The 18,106-nt window shown below is 35.1% G+C and overlaps 1 protein-coding gene across 3 annotated transcripts in view; it reads left to right on the top strand.

Moving 5' to 3' along the window:
• Positions 1–465: 465 nt before the first annotated feature.
• The window catches only part of LOC115441754, a 28,017-nt gene continuing 10,376 nt past the window's right edge, over positions 466–18,106 (top strand). Inside the window, exons 1-7 of one of the 3 annotated variants that reach the window (XM_030166647.2) lie at positions 466–645; positions 12,015–12,168; positions 12,874–13,101; positions 14,570–14,775; positions 15,083–15,383; positions 16,006–16,238; positions 16,538–17,099. In XM_030166647.2, coding sequence (XP_030022507.2) covers positions 12,031–12,168; positions 12,874–13,101; positions 14,570–14,775; positions 15,083–15,383; positions 16,006–16,238; positions 16,538–17,099 — 1,668 coding nt within the window. In that variant the 5' untranslated portion in view covers positions 466–645; positions 12,015–12,030. Of the gene's footprint in view, positions 646–10,545; positions 10,716–12,014; positions 12,169–12,711; positions 13,102–14,569; positions 14,776–15,082; positions 15,384–16,005; positions 16,239–16,537; positions 17,100–18,106 lie in introns of those variants that run through there. The other 2 variants (XM_030166648.2, XM_037440349.1) reach the window with 2 other exon arrangements.

The raw sequence follows: 18,106 nt of genomic DNA, 5'->3' as shown, positions 1-18,106 counted from the left end.
ATTATTATGAAGTGGCCATTGTAAGAAAAGTTTTATAAACTTACTCAGACAACTAACGCTCTACTATTTAGAACTACGCAATAAATTACCCCGAATGTAATCCAGATTTTCGCTAAAAGCTCTTTTCGAACTTAGAACTTACATATCACAGTTTTCTATGCTCAATTTAAACTCATTTATTAAAACATGGCACTGGCATCATCTCTACCAATCAACGCAATTTATAATGTTATTAACCAATTACATTAAACGTCACAATAATCATTTTACCAATAGAATCGATTCATGCCTTGTTGCATTTGATTGTCATTCCGTGTGTTCCATAGCACGTGAATTCTATTATTCAAGCACTATGCTATTTATGTCCTTGTCTATTTAACCTATTTGCAATTAGGCTATCCTTTTCTAACTTAAGCAATTCGTTTATAATGCAACAGATTAATTTCTTTGTTTGTGTCAGTTTTAAATGTTTTAATGTGCCGTCAGACGTTTCGAGTGTGATAATAAATTGTTCTTTGCATTTAAAATACATTGTTCGCTTTGTTATTTTAATCATTCGATATTTAGTTGTGTTGTATGAATGTTGTAGTTTTGAATTAATCATAAAAAAACACAATAAAATTATGTTTACACGCGCTTAAAGAGGTAAGTCCAAACTTTTATTCAAAAGTTTAGTCGGTTTTCTAAATGCAGTAAAAACCAACATCGAGATTTCATCGTATTAAATTAAAGTTAAAACGCTTATGAATGGTGATATATTTATAATTCTTCATATTGCCAATACGTCACAGTGCTTATACGGTGTCGTCTCGCGGGCGAGACTTCAGAGGTGTCCCTCGTTGTTAGCGTGAATCCAATGGTATACATTATTTTATACATTATACAAGAGCCTAAAAGAGTTGTTTGCCCAAGTTTTTGCCTATGATGCACTTACGTGTAGCTCTTTATACATTTTTTTTCTAAACACAAGTGCATTGACAAAGATTTTATGGCTACGCGAATATTTTATAATTAATAATTCATTTATAATTTTTGCGGGGCTAATTGATAAGTGTGTATAGAACATTAACTATAACTTGCAAATTTTGTATATATTTTTAATATTTTGAAATCTAAGTAATATGCTTTGTGTGTCTTATCATCCCCATAATATATGCACATGCATCATCTTTCAGTAGTAAGTGCTAATGTAATGGCATGTAATGTCATTTCTTAATAAATAAAACTTAAATCATATATGGAAAGGCAAAACTAACAAGAAACAAACAAGTCCAAGCAAGCTACCAACTCAAATTACAATTGTATTTCTATTGTATAAGCATTAATTATCCAATCTCAAGTGGTATACTAGCCATCAATCATCTTAAGCATAATACTGTATATAGTAGTGTAACTACTGATTGTCTCTAGGGGAGCAAGAAGCATAAAATTTCAATTTCACATTGAGGCCTATAAGGGCTCCCGAACATTTCCTGCCTTCTCCCCTCCTGCCCCTCCTCCCATCCTTAAAGTGCTCCCTTCTTTTCCCATTCTGCCTTCCCCAGATATCCCCTACAAACTTTCCTCCAGATCCCTGCAGCCACTAAGCCATTGGATTCCAGTATCCGATTTGCAGGTGTCCCCCAGTGTTGACTATGGAGTCTCATACACAAAAAAACCTAAGATGTGCCTATGGCTGCATAGTGGGAGATTTTATTTGTACATATAAATGTATTTGCACAAACTTCCTATACCATGTGAGAAATTGCTCAAAAGTGTTTGCTAGCTACTATACCATTTCATAACTAAGTATTGTTTATGAACATTTTATCTTGTCTAAATATAAAAAAATGTCATAAAATGTGAAGTCTGTAATATAAATTTAGCCTGTTTTAGGTTTAATTTAGTGAATAAATTTGTATATTTGTAGTAGGGTCTAGGTTTATTATAGTTTAAACTGCAAAGTTAATCAATTAATTTTTTATGCACTTACTTTTTTAATTATTTAAAACGAAGAAAATAAAAAAATATATAATTGAACATATTTTGATTGTATACATATCATTTCACCTAAATAAATGTAGAAGAACATATTTAAAAGTTATCTGACTAAATTAATGATTGTAGAGACCTGGAACAACTAGTAAAATTTTGAGGGTAGAATGATAGCAGTAACTATCATAAGCCAACAAATAAACAATGTTCAATAACCAACAAAAATAAGAAAACAATATTCAAAAGATTAGGCATAGATTCTGAGACAGTCACCATAACACAAAATCACAGGTTGCAACATGTCTTTACATTCTTAGTCCTATCATAACATGTCATTACAATTCTTTGATTTGAGTATGATTGAGGTCAGTGTATTTTTACTGGGTGGGCATTTCCAGCAATCTGTTTAATACTGGAAAAATATGTAATTAAATTAAAAGCTTTAGTAGCCTAGAGATGCAAATTTAAATGTAGCCTTTTTGGAAGATATTAATTAGACCAACTTAAAAATATCTCACAATAATGTCTTCTTTCTTCTAATATAACCAGTAAATGTCCAGAAAAGCAAACCAATATTATTCTGCCAGTTTACGGAGAAAGGAAGATTCTAAACAAAAGTTTATACATACAAAAAAATATGGTTAGATGTTTTTTTTACTGATTTAAAATATGTATCAAACTCCATTTGAAAAAAGGTTGTAGTTTTCATATATAGATCTTTTTTTTATTCCTTAACATTATATTTGGAACAATTTGATAATGTTGATACTCAAAATGATCACTGCCGAGATAAAAATAATTTCAATATTATTCAATTTTATGCTGTCATAACATGCATAGACATATTACACAATTTAACCAATTAATTGCATAGTTTACTTATTTATTTATTTATTTATTTGAACAGCCAACAAAACATACACCTTACATAGTTTTTTTTAAGAATTCGGTAAGTAATTTCTGCAGTGCTGAATTAAATCGTAATATTAAATTAAATCGTAATAATTTTATCAGTATTGAATTAAATCGTAATAATTTTAACCACAATAAATTTTTGTTTTTATAAATTCAGTAAAACCACAGACCACCTTTATGAGACTAATTTTCGTTTTATACAATTCATATAAAATTATATACAGTCACTTTAATACTGGAGGTATTCTTTACCAGACAGATATTGTATCAGGATGAGCAAACTAGTATGATACAGTAGCTCATAACTAAAAGTTGTAAGAGCACTGTAACAATGCTAGGCCAATATTTGTTGCTAACCATCACACGTTTTTCAATCATTGTTCAATTGTATAAAAATATTGTGTATTTATATTATAATACATATTTTTAGCTGTTTTCATATTATAATTAGTTTTCTTGAGTAATGACGGATGAGTAATCATTTTGAATCTAATCTTTAGCAATCATGTGGATATGGCTATGGAGAGCAAGATATAAAGCTATATCCTGCAGTATTGACAAATTCATATGTTTAGTGGACGGGATAGGTAGAATGTTGTCACATTGCAACAATCATCTTTACATTCTTATGACAAGGAACCTATTACCATATTGTTATAAATTCAAAAAAATATAAATAATAAATTAAATTTAATTAAGGACTTATCAAATTAAGACTGTCCTAGGTCGGAATTATACCTAGAACTTGAATATTTCACAACCTAAGTACATTATTACAATATCAATAAAGGCTCTTGGCATATTTTGAATAAACGCCAGTTGTATTATTATACTAAAACAATATGATTTCACATTATTAACACTAAAGTTTCTTAATATTATTGTGGTCTATTATTCTTATTTCGGTTCAATTTTGCAAGCTACAATTATGTTATAAGTAAGTTACAACATAAGTACTATTTTGACACACAACATACAAAAAAACATGTTTTTGGTCTGAAACCTGCTTATACTTAAATACTAACTGCAAAATATTTCTTTGAGCCATTATAAATTTTGTTACATAATATTATTTGTGCCCATATTAATGCTGATTTTTTTTATTATACATTTACCCAATAATATAAATTACTGATATTAAATGCATAGTGTATCAACTAGTCTGGAAATGTGATTTTTTTGGCAAAAAGCATATTCATATTATTATATAAGTGGACTTACTAGTACTATATTGTAAATGTGAAAGTTTGTCAAATGTTTGTATATATATATATATATATATATACAGTCGAATCCGTTTATAATGACATCGAAAGGAATTGACAAACACGTCATAATAAGCGGACGTCATAAAAAGCGTTTTGTGAAAAAAATACATTTTTATGTAAATAGTATGCATGTATTTAACTACTTTAATAAAGAAACATAGTAACTTATAAAATAAAATTTGCACGTAATAAGTACATACCTATGTATGTATGTATGTACATAAAAGTTATATTTTTTTAATGTAAGTAATCTGTAATTTTTGTCTGCTTTTGTTTTTTTATTTTATTGTAAAAACAGTCTCTAATACTATTGTGTATAGAAGACATCGCTATGTCAATTACTCACTGAAATTGAAAACAAAAACGAGCCACGTGCTGAATGTCGTCGGGAATCAAGGAACATTACTGAAGGCGTAAAGAATCATGTCGGTCATTATAACCGGACATAATTTATTAAAAGGGTCACAATAAGCGACATGTCACTGTAAGGGAAGTCATTATATCCGACTTTTTTATAAAGAATCTTATATGAAAACCAAACTTCGTAGTGTAATTACGTCATAATAAGAGGTTGGTCAATATAGGCAGAGTCATAATAAACGGATTATACTGTATATATATATATGTATATTACAAATAAACGCCGATACTGCTAAATGGGTTTGGACAATATGTGACACAAAGTTGGACCATGTTCCATATTTAATATAAATGTAACTTATTTTACGAAAAACAGAAAGGGACTTTTAATCTGGCAAAATTGATGGCTTCAATTATAATATGTAAAGCACTAAGGAAAACCATTTAGTAGTAAAAAAAAATTTAATTTTTGTACATAATTTCTTATAAAATTAAGATTTTCGTGTAGAAATTATTTTAGAATTTGGGATATCTGTATCAATACCTGACTCATTATAAATAGCAGTGTTGAATACCCAATAATAAACATGCAAGAAACAAACTTATGTAGGGCATGAGGTTTGTTTATCTAATCACTATTTGCATAAAAAGACATATTTAGTGGCTTATATTTACCAAATTCAAGTGGAACAGGAACTTTGGAATGAATCAGGCACTTGTTGATTTGGTCCGTAGTCCGTACTGTTGACAAGAACGCCATTCGTTACCTGGTGAAAGAGATCATTAGCTCACCTTCAATTCTAAAGGGATCGTAGGTCACCAACATCGTTGTAAAGAGGTTTGATGGACGGGATATGCGAATCTGTAAGTGGTTAATCGTAGACTACTGTTGATTTAGATATCCTAGGATACGCTAGGGTTTTTAAGCCTCAGGGTGGAAAACAGTCTGATGGCACAGCGGAGACCCGGTCAGGGTTGCTATCAGAACTCTATCTACTGTGTCTCTGCAAGATGATGTTTCAGTTGTGAAAGCATAAACAAACATACTAGCTGCAAGTTTAAATGCGTAGTAGGTACGTAGTTTTGTCTCGAAAACAGGTGTGACGTCATACATGCATACAAAAACTTGCACAATAAAAACGTGACTCTTTTTCCTAAACGCATAGCGCTGATTATGATTTACTTACCGATGAATGTCGAGGAGTCCGTCTGGGTAGGTAAGTCAAGCCATTGTAGCCGGCGTAATTAATGGGCATTATGAGACTTAGCATCGTGTCTCAGGGTAAAAATGCAGTGGAGGATAATGAAGTGATTTGTAATTCCACATTCTGTATTCACGTGTTGCTACTAGTGATGGCCAGTCGTATCGCTTACCATCTCGTCTCTCCATTTGTTTATTAGTGTCTTCAAACTTGTTTATCGTCCAGATACTGCTACTTACCCTGAAAATGCTTATTGTCATAAATAAAAATGCATCACAGTGTCGTATAAATACGACTTGAATACAAAGATCGACCTAGAAATGATATTTGCATAAGCACTACAATACTACATAGCGTATACTTTGTCCTTCAATTGCCGTACAAGGAAATATATTTCGTATTCTCAATGACATTTAGATATTTCTATTCTGAGGTTTGTGTTGTTTTGTAATTAGTTGATTTTCCACAAATCTTAAAAATATACTCTACTTTATAATATGTAATACAGTGTACCTAGTACATAATTGTTTAACGTCTCTGTATCAGAAATTCCGTCCGGGTAGATACTATCACTAGTTTTGCCTTCGTACAGCAACCACTGATATTTTTGGTTCGATATTGTAGCAAATATTAATAGGGAAATTCACATCTGATGTCTTAACGGGCGCAATTTAGACATGCATGATGCAATATAATAATACCAGCCCTATGTTATATACTGCCCCAATCCTGGGCACTGGCCTCCTCTACTACTGAAAGGGATTAGGCCTTAGTACACCACATTGGCTTAGTTCGAATTGGTATACTTCACACACCCTCAAATGCCTATATAGAATATCTCAGGTTTCTTCACGATTCCACCACGGTATCCCCTGCCTGTCGTAAAAGGCGACTAATAGGGGCCATCGGGGGGTCGCCGGCGGGCAGCAGGGGGCTGTCTGCCGCTGGTGTAGGTTGTGCATGCTTAGCACATTGTGGTGACCCCCGGGATGGACGGCAGTGTGTAGTTGGCCTCATGCTGCCGTAGACGCCGAGGGCGTCCTTCGGTGCGCGGGGGCTTCCGAGCCCCCCACCCATAGGAGACGGGCCGCAAGGCGGCACCGCGCAGGGGCGGCTGGGGACGAAGACTTAGACAACTCCGTCAGAGGAAGCCCGCAGCCGTTCCTAATGCGCCGAACGGGCCACCACGGAGTTTTAGCTGGTAGGCCGTGCGTAGGTTAGTTGTACATAGGGACTCGGCCCGGCGGCCGCCCGAAGGTCGTCAAATCCGGGCGGCTCAACGCCGGGCCGTAAGGCACGGTTACCCCAGCATAACCGCTCAGTCACCCCCCACGAAGGCTGGGCGGTAGTAATAAGGGACTTTCTCCGCGAAACCAAAAAAAAAAAAAAAGTTTCTTCACGATGTTTTCCTTCACCATTTAAGCAAGCTATAATTCACAAAGAATATAATACACATAATTTTAGAAAATTCAGAGATGTGTGCCCTTGAGTTTTGAACCTGCGGACATTCGTCTCGGCGCTTTTATTTATATTTAGAAGTGAACTATGTCAATTTGTAATTCCGAAGTAAGTTTTCCAGTAAAGGTAATCTCTTTGCCTTGATTTAAAGTCGGCAGCGTACACTGTACCATTCTTATGGTATTGTTTGTGTTTATAAGTAGTAGAGATCATTTGACATAAGGTTGAGTATTGCACAAATGGCCTATGGTATAAAAAACTAGGAAAGAATGATCAATTAAAAATCAAATTAACCTCAGACAAGATTTATCTATAGTGGATTGAAAAGGGTTTTACCTGATGGTAAAACCATTTGTAATGTTACATTTATTCCATGCAATTTACTTAGGTTGTCCCCATGCTTAGTCATTGTCTTATTGAGCGTTCGCTTTGTTATCAATACCGCAACCTTAACCAACTTCCGGTCAGCGAACACTAATTGTAGTGACTACTGGGACGAGATAAGGGCTGGCCTTGGCAAACTAAATTGCAATAATTGATTCGATAACAAATGCATCTACTGTTATCAGCTGTATATTACTCACAAGTTTTATTAATTCCCTTAGATATGTCAGAATTTTTATATTAATGCCATTCGGGTTTAAGTTCTATTTCTATATAAATATGAACTTTTTTCAAACTAGACTAACTTGTCGGTTAATGTCGCCCGTATGTTTTATGAAATCACTGCGTCATTTATAATTTCCAGTCACATGTGCTTGTACAAGACACATTGACCGGAACAGCTTTGCTTTTTTATGCTGTACTAAGTTTTGCTCGCGTCTCCACCCTTGCTAATATCTTTTAAAATATCTAACTATCTTCTTCCTTAACTTGTCACCGGAGAGTATCTATTAGTGAATTTTTTAGAAACGGACTGAGATTAGAGCGATTTTTTCCGCTTTAAAGGTAATATTATAGATGCTTAAAAACTTGGTTCCATCGTATATCTAAATATACATTTCACACGTAAAGGGAAATAAATAATTTAACAAATATTGTATAAAATATACCTTTTATGTTTATTTAAACATAATACATGATTTCAGTATGTCTACATTTTCTTCGTAAACATCAGCAGTATTCTGTATTAGACAAAAAAGAGAAGTTTAATATTACATTTAATACTAACATACAGTGGTGAAAGGTCTATAATACGCAAATACAATTACCACCGGCTTACCTTTAGGCACAAAGTACAACAGGAAAAAAACCCTAATAATTATCGGCTTCCCTTCCGAAAATGTAGGTACACTTTGCGCTACCATTAACCTGATATGACGTCATGTGTTGACATTGTTTGATACTAACGAACCTTCAGTGTGAAGTTAACGCTAAAAATATCGGCTTAGGTTTAACACAATTGTATAAACGTGTATATAAGTTGCAGGAACTTGTATGAACGCATTATGCATGTGTCCATTGTATACTCCCATAAGTATTAGTCATTAAAATAAAACTATTTTGTGGATATTTTTTGCGGTTTTTATATTAGAACTAGCTTTTGCTTGCGGCTTCGCCCGCGTGAAGGAGTTTTCCGGGATAAAAGTCCCACTAAATTTTCCCGCGATAGTAAGAAGCCTATAACCTTCCCAGGGTCTCAAACTATCTCCATACCAAATTTAATAAAATCCGTTCAGTAGATTTTGAGAAAATCAATAACGTACAAACAGAAAAAGTGACTTGTTTTATAATATGTATAGAATTTCTCTCGACGTTTTGATAACTTTGCAACCTTCGTGGTCACGGGGCCGGCGAATATTAGTCATTGTTAATTCGATGTTCATTTAAAGATTACACGTAGTAAGCACACGTCGAGTCGCAAGCACTAATCAAATAACGTAAATAAACCGGCAGGTAACGGAACGAAACCGGTATATTCGTTTATTATAATTTACTGGGAAATATTCACAAACTTTCGCCATCGGTACAACTGTAGTAGTACTGGTTTTTATCACGCGAGGATTTTTCGCGTCATGATAGATGGACATTTAAGTAGCCTGTAGCCCTAAGCGGAATGCATGACGAAATGTCCCAATACTTTTTACATGGAATTTCTACCAGTTTCAAATTTTTAAAATGTCTGAAATTCTTTCGCTTTCTAGCTATAAAACGAGAGAAACAAAGGGATAAGCAATATTGATGCGACATAGAGCTTCCGCGTTCAATAACAATGAGTGTCGCGCGATAAAAAATCATCCAAATTTGCACTGATTCACTAAGGAAAATTCATACTAACGTAGGGACGAAGCACATCGGAGCGTCGAAATCTTCACAAGTTGCATAAATGCGCGCGTTTGCACGCTTTTGAATGCAACGATGGATTACGACGACCGATTTCAAACGATCCCAATCTTAATCTTAGATCAAATCCCGAGAATAAACCAATTGAAATAAATCATTTCTAAGTATGCCAAATTTCCGATAATAAACCAATTAAATTAGTTATTTCTAAGCATGCAAAAAAAAACTTTATTCTCATTGGTAATGAATCGAAAAATGCGATGGGGATCGTTAATTGAAAACAAGGGAACCACAAAAACCATGCTATTCTATACATCATTTGTGACGCTCTCGATAAATGTCCTGCGTTATTACCCTTAAATATGTGCAAGTTATAAAGCCTATAATAAAAATAAAATGAATGCAAACTAAATGGAGGGTCCGATTCAGGGAATCGATTCCTTATAGGACCCAAGGCTATACTTTAATGTAATATAAAAAAACCTTCGCAGAATCAATAATTGTCATCTTCTATTTAAAAAATGTTAACTCTCAACAATACACTGGTGCAATGAATCATAAAATTTACACAAAATACTATAATAACGTAGATGAGTACAAATTGTTTTTACATTCACACTCATATGGAATTAAATCTCATCGGATATAATTTTATAAGTAGCTAATACTAGTAGACAATATAGGCTCTGGTCTATTACACAAATCACAATTTATACATAGTTATACCACTTATCAAGTAAAAAAACGTCATTTGACTTCAAATTGCAGAAATAATTAAATTTACATACAATTTTCCTTTTTGCTGTTAGAACAATCTCAAACATTCTCAAAAACTGATTTCCGGTTTATATAATAAATTGAAAAACAAAAATACTTCCCGCAAACAGAATAATTAACCGATACCGATCAAGTCATAACTATGTTTTCCACGCAATATATTTCTTATGGACCTTGACAGTCAATCGGTCAACGACATACAAGCTCTCAAATTTTAGATGATGTTTGCCGATAGATGTGTACGTATCTTATTATGTAGGTGTTATTAATTTACAAGGTCGCGAATACTTGAAAATTCTCAGTTGTTCTACTAATTCGAGTCAAATCAGACACGTCGAGCTAACGTCTTAAATCATTTTATTAATAGTGTTATGTTTAACAGTTTTTAATAGAGATATTGCTCTATTTTTTTGGCAAATTTTAGAGCTAATAATATATTTGTGTTTTATCTAAATGTGCTTACGAAGCTATTTTAAAGGTATTGAAAATTATTGCTTAATTGTAGTAATGGTAGTTACGTAATTTCAATATATTTTGTATGGCTGTATATGTGATCAACAAATGATTGCAAAATTTGTTTAATCTTGTATCCGATGTCGGACGAGCATCCGGTGTCATCAGACTACCTTGGCATCAAGTGAAAGTTCTCTATGAATCATTGTTTTGATTTTAGTACTTATTGACCGTCGTTTTATCGTTTAGTGTCACTGTTGTTTTAAGGTTGCTTCTCTGACTCGGATATTTCATTTAACATGTATTTCTATTTTACTATTGCTCTTCGCAAATATGACATCAAATTAACAGGCCACTGTTAAAGGATGTTTTCGCTTCCCGAATTTTCATGAGCGTACAGTCATTACAGTCATTCGTCGTCGAGTTGAGCCATACATACAGTCAGCATCTATTATTAATATGAAATATCAACACACATTTTTTGCGACAAATTTACGCCGCATACCATTTTTGGCTTCTTCATTTGGAACTTCGTCTCTTGTTCACGACCACGCAGAACTGATTAATGAATTTTTGAACAATATCTTGTAAAATTCGAATGCGTTTTTAAGGAAAATAAGACATGTGTAGTATTGGGAAGTGTATTACACAATACTACAATGGTCGGAAAATATCGATAAACTATTGAATTTAAAATTACTTATGAAGTTTTTAATTAGAACAATGGTTTTACGTAAACAGATTGTCTAAATATGGTTATTAATATAATTTACAATGTTAGTCCAGTGCAGTAACTTCAATAGCCATTATTAACTTGGTAGATAACATGATTATTTTACTAGGCATCAACCCAGGCTTACGAGTTCGGCTACATTCTAATACTACTCTTATGTGGTTTATATCCCCAAATGCTCAGTACATAATGTTTTAAACTAGACCACCTTAATAGCTTTAGGAGAGGACTATGTTCATCAGTGGCCTTCATGCGGCTGGTGATGATAATAGTGAATGCTTAGTAAAGCAGCGTATATCCTTGAGATTTTTTTTATTATTTGTTTAAAGGCTTTGAGTCTCTTAGGATGTTATGCCAGTCTCACTGTAAAAAAATTATAGTATATGCGAATGTCTCTGGATGGATAATATAGCTTCAATTCTTCAGCAGCAACCACAGCATTGTATCCTTCATAAGTTCATACTGTTTTCAAGGAGTAAGGATGTTGTAGGTTTCTGCTTATAAGTATGCTAAAATATATTATCTCAGGATTGCAACAAACTAATGAAATGCAAACGTCAGAAAAGTGTTCTACAGCTGTTTGTTTTTCAGATGAGAAGAAATTGCGATGGACCCCCTGTTCAAGAAGTTGTTACAGCAACACCAGCATGACATCATCAACGATTTAGACGTCCGGTATGTCATTGACGAATTGTTCTCGAAGGAGGTTCTCTCTCAGGAAGATTTTGAAGACATCACTAACTTGGTGAGTGCACTCCTTATTCAACTAAATTATGGTAAAAAACAGGATATCCTCCAAAGAAATGCAATCAAATATTCAGTTTAGCATATTCGAGCGTACAAGGAAGATCCGCAAAATCGAATATATATTATTCCGCCTATAATTTTTTATTCAGGAAAATCTATTGGGTAGAGCTTTATTTCAATTATCTGATTCAGTAATAAATTAAAAAAAATCGTTGTATAAATTTAATGATTAGTGTTAATCATCAACCATAATATATTGAATTTTAATCGATTTTGTGAATAATATGATGAGTATGAGTGGTTTTGTTCACGCAAGTTGTAAATACGTATTGTCTAATTGATTATGATGGTGGTGATTTGGCTGGGAAAATAATTATAACGTAATTTTTGTTATCGGGGGCTCAACACAATGACCTCATTGCACCTGATGGTAAAAGAAACAATGCCCAAAAACATATCGACCGCCAAGAGATAAACATCTCCGAACGGTTATCACAGTTATGCCTGCCTGCTTAATTGTTTCTTCATGCTACGCTTGCAGGATCATAAATGTAGGAAGAAGGTAACATGTATGCTGGCAAACTACTCCACAGCTTGCTTGCTAGCTTTCGAGCCGTGATGGAAGAGTCCACAAAGCTGTGGTTTCGAAAACCAGCACGCATGATTCTTGCAAATGTGTGTGACAGAAATGATAATATTACAGAAGAGTCGTACCGATCAAGTGAGATGTCTGATCGACAAGCTGATCAAGTATGGCAACAACAACTCGTACATAGCGTTCGTGGACAGCCTCGCGGAGGACTACAAGTGGTTGTATCAGAAACTGACTGTGGAAAACAATGAGACGATGCTGAATGAGAGCTTCGAGGACAGCCTCAGCTTAGGCGACGTGCCGCGGCTGCCGGCGCATCATGTCAAACGTGTAGCTGTGGTGAGTGTTCAGATTATATTGACCACAATAGATACGATAAAGCATTTGCGTTTTATCCATACGAGTGGGGCACACAGCCCCAATACATTGTTTTACAATAGGAAATTTAATTTAACTGTATTTTTTTAGGATTCCGTACCTCAAAAGAAACCTTTGTAGGATTACTTTGTTGTCAGACTATCAAGACCTTTGGCATCAAGTTAAAATTTGTATAAAATACTCAGGTCTGGTGTCTGTCTAAGCTGTAAAAATCCCACTTGCAAGTGAACGGGATCAAAACATAATATGACCATTTATGTCGCATATTTTCGTATTTTTTACATTTCACGAGGGAATCATAACTGATAGGGTACTTCCCGTTGACCTAGAATCATAAAAGTTTACAAAAATCAAATGTCTTACAACACATGTAAAGGAAGAAAATTTAAAATAACAAAAAAAAAATCTAATTTATAAGGAAACCTCTGTGCGCGAGCCCGTCTCGCACCTCTCCGGTTTTTCGTTTTAAAGATGGTAGAATCCCACTGTTTAAGTAATATGAATATATATAAACACGCAGAAATCCGCTTGATCTGGTTCATTCATACAGATTGCAGTCCTAAATCTAAACTGAGTAAATTTACCTGGACTCGCATTGTTGAAATATTTTTTCATATTTGCAGATCGGAATCTATGTAACCATGAACCACAACCATAACCCATAAACCATGTACGTAATCATCTCAGCTATGCGAGCTAAGCTAAACTAACTTAGCTCAGGTTTTAGTCTGCAACAAGCGTTATCGTCAGGAAAAACACCGACATAATTAATTTTTGAAATGCTTACTAGAAATAAAATTAAAAAGAGTTAGTCATAGCTACATAAAACCAAACTACTGAACCAATTTTATAAATCTTTCTATGGGACCAATATGGACGTATATTGATTTAAATAAAAAAGAATTATCCAAACCGGGTAATAAAGAACTGAGTACAGAGGATCCAAACGTTTTAAAAAAATTGTCGAATTGAGAACTTCCTCCTTTTTGTAAATGTACTAAACTAATGGCATCGACCCAATTCGATCATTACTTCCACAAGACCTTTCAATAATATGAAGGAGAAATGACGATACAAGCACGCTGAGCCAAAATGAGATCATGTTCGTCCTTAATTACTACCGCGAAGTGTTTATAAACGTTTATTACTGTATACCTAAAAAAATCAACCGTTACACAGTGCATTAAATGTTTGTTTTGTCAATAAGTACAATATTATATTTTAGGACTCTTATATGAATCATTAACTTTCCTTGTTTCGATGTAGTTCGGTAAATAATACTCCATCATTTCTCGCAAATCGATGATATATCTGAACGCTATTCCATTTATCATCAGTGACACTGCAGTGTCCAGGTTTCAGTTTAACTGACAAGAAAGGCATCAAGCACATACATCATGCTTAAAGTGTATAAATGGTATTGCCACAGGAACGTGAGATAACGTCCAAGTTGAAGCAGCTAGCGCGACACAAGATCCTCGCGTTGCACGGCATGTCGGGCTGTGGTAAGACATGCTCAGCCATCAGTGTGTTGCGCGACAACCCCGAGCTGATCACCGATTTCGGCGGCGTCGTCATGTGGCTCAACTTCGGCACTTGCAAGACTGAAGACGATATTATTGCTCAACAAAATAAGTGAGTTCTAGTTCATAGGATCAGGTCCTTTTGATACACTGCATTTTAATTGTACCGGATTATATCATCTGGATCTCATATACTCCAAATATTATTTAATGCTTAATTAAAATAATATCTCGTCCTTCGGTGATCGCCAGCATGTCAGTTTCTCTGTCTCGAGGTAAGAAATTTCTAGTGTGTTTCACGGTAACCAAAGCCCTGTTTCAAAGTAGTAATTCGAATAACATTTTTTTTTCTCTTAGAAGATACAGAATTTTTACTGTCCATTTTTTTATATAAAATAAACATTTGTTTTCCATTACAGATTACTTAGAAAAATTAAATCGACATACGTCCACACATCGATAATGACAGCATCGATATCACTATCGAGTATAAGCTCGAACGTCGATAACATTTCGCTATCGAGCTACGACTGGACCTGGGAGATGCTGAGGGACGAGCTGAAGAAACACTTCTCCGAGCCGGCTTTGAAGGAGTCCTTGTTGGTGCTAGACGAGGTCAATGAAGAGAAGATTGTGGTGGCGTTCGATATCGGATGCAAGCTCATGATTACAACTAGGGATGTCGATGTTGTCTCCAAATATCATCCGCAGATTGTTAATGTGAGTATTTTTTTTTAAAACTACAAGGTGTAGCAGGTAATGGTGGTCACGTGATGATAACTGATCACAACTATAACTTTTTTTATATGGCTACGGTAGTGACTCTACTGAACCTGATGGTAAGTGGAGTGAGATCCAGTGTCGGTTAATGAGAGATGATTATCCATCGCCAATTGGCAAAATTTTAACGGCCTATTTGAACCGGATTGAATAGGCTGATCACGGAATATGACACACTTACGTTTGCTACTATGGCAGAGGTTACATGTTGTGTACAGTGGTCGCTATCCGAACGGATACAAGTATTCTACTACCAGCAATATAAAGATCAATAATACTCAAATAATCGTATTATACGATGTAGTCACTAGGTTTTGCCTCAACAAACTTTTAGGTTCCATTGAGATTATTTCAGCGTCCTTCATTAGATCAGGGCGTTTTTAAATCCCGATGATCAGTAACGTATGATAATAGTAAGTCAACGTAACGCACTTGACACAAAGAATATGAGCACTTTATCTTACCCTAATTTATTTATGCATTTATTTATTTATTTATTCGGTTAGCACTACCATATCACAATATCTTTATACTAAAACATTAACTTCAACTCGATCGGCAGGTACAAAAAAGCTTCGAAGAGCGAGAGGCTCTGGAGCTGTTCGCGTCGTGCCTGGAGGAGTCGGTGTCCAACCTGCCGGCGCAGGCGAGGAAACTCGTCGAGATATGCAAGGGCATGCCCTTCAACATCGCGCTCATCGGGGCACAACTCGCCGAGAACAAGGAGCGGCTCAAAGACGACCCCAGCTACTGGAAGAACTACTTGAACAAACTGGAGAAAAAGGATTACTTCTCGTGAGTACAGCGTCTTTTTATCAACAATTCATTTTTTTAGATGGATGATGTGATGAGCCTTTCTAGATTGTAAGCCATTGTGTCCATAAAAGTAAGCAACATCCAGAACTCTTATCACATAATACCCAATTATTGCGCTGTATATAATTTTCTGAAAACTGTAACACAACTGCATGCTGCATGACGATAAAAATAGACGTTTTTAGTCAAAGATGTTGACATTCACGCTATACTTAAGGTGATTTTTTACTGGAGCTTATTGCATACGGGAAGAACTGACATCATATCCTTCTTTACAGACTGTTCAAAGGAAAAGACAATACGATGAAGAAAACCATAGAGGTTTGCATCAATTCGCTTCAAGCCAACATTTTGCCACTATACAAGAGACTGGCAGTACTTCCAGATAACGTCAAAGTGTTCGCACAAGTTCTGAGCAGGTTGTGGAATAAGGACGTCGCAGAAGTCGAATCGATTATGAAGAGTTTGACGCGAAAATCATTGATAATAGAGACCTACGATCGCGAGCGCAAGAACTATATCTACGAAGTACACGACTTGATCATGAACTATCTGAGGACCAACACTAAGGAGGAAGACTTGAAGAAGCTACATAGCGACTTGCTAACAAGCTACAGTTACGACAACGTAGATAATGTGTCGTGCGACATTCCCGACGATGGCTACATAGCGTTCTACATCGGGTATCACATACAGAAGACTGATAACTTGAACAATAAGTGGGGTTTGTTCAACAAATTGTTCTTGGATTTGAAGTTTTTGGGCAACAAAGTGAGGTTGACCGGCCCTGATGATGTCAAAATGGATTTGCAGAAGTACGAGAATTATATAGTTAAAGATGTGAGTTTTTATTTATTTTAAAAATCTATTTTAATGTTCTTGTTTAGTGGCTCTGAATGTGGGGTGTTATCAAATTCCGGTGTTCGTTCAGCAAAATTTTGTGCGGATAATTCTTACACCAATTAGCCGATTTCTTTTCCTAAAAAGAGTTTTTGTCAGGCAGGCAGTCAGATAGAGAAGACCAACTTCATTCAGGTCTGGTAGTGTTAGGTTTAACATAAAACAGCTGGCTACGTGTGGGTGTTCCATGAGATAAATCATTATCGATTTGTAAGTGAACAGTTTGATAAATGACAACTGTAAGAAGATGGTGATTTGTCCACTCAATAAATACAGATTAATTTTTAATTTTCGTTAGCACTAATGAATGACGAAGCGAAAGCCGCTGGCTTGATTGAACCCAACCCAACCAAACCCATTGCTAGTAATGACGCTTGAATCTATACTATTATATAAAGCTGAAGAGTTTGTTTGTTTGTTTGTTTGAACGCGCTAATCTCAGGAACTACCGGTCCAAACTGAAAAATTCTTTTTGCGTTGGATAGCCCTATGTTCGTGGAGTGCTATAGGCTATATATCATCACGCTATACCCAATAGGAGCGGAGCAGTAATGCCTAATCTCAGGAACTACCGGTCCGAACTGAAAAATTCTTTTTGCGTTGGATAGCCCTTTGTTCGTGGAGTGCTATAGGCTATATATCATCACGCTATACCCAATAGGAGCAGAGCAGTAATGGCTAATCTCAGGAACTACCGGTCCGAACTGAAAAATTCTTTTTGCGTTGGATAGCCCTTTGTTCGTGGAGTGCTATAGGCTATATATCATCACGCTATACCCAATAGGAGCAGAGCAGTAATGGCTAATCTCAGGAACTACCGGTTCGAACTAAAAAATAATTTTGTATTGGATAGCCCTTTGTTCGTGAAGTGCTATAGGCTATATATCATCACGCTATGACCAATAGGAGCAGAGCAGTAATGGCTAATCTCAGAAACTAGGAGTTTG

Source organism: Manduca sexta, chromosome 19 (assembly GCF_014839805.1).
Source record: "Manduca sexta isolate Smith_Timp_Sample1 chromosome 19, JHU_Msex_v1.0, whole genome shotgun sequence".
NCBI classification, from domain to species: Eukaryota; Metazoa; Arthropoda; class Insecta; order Lepidoptera; family Sphingidae; genus Manduca; species Manduca sexta.
Note: the sequence above shows the minus strand (reverse complement) of the source record. Positions and strands in the feature narration are given on the sequence as shown.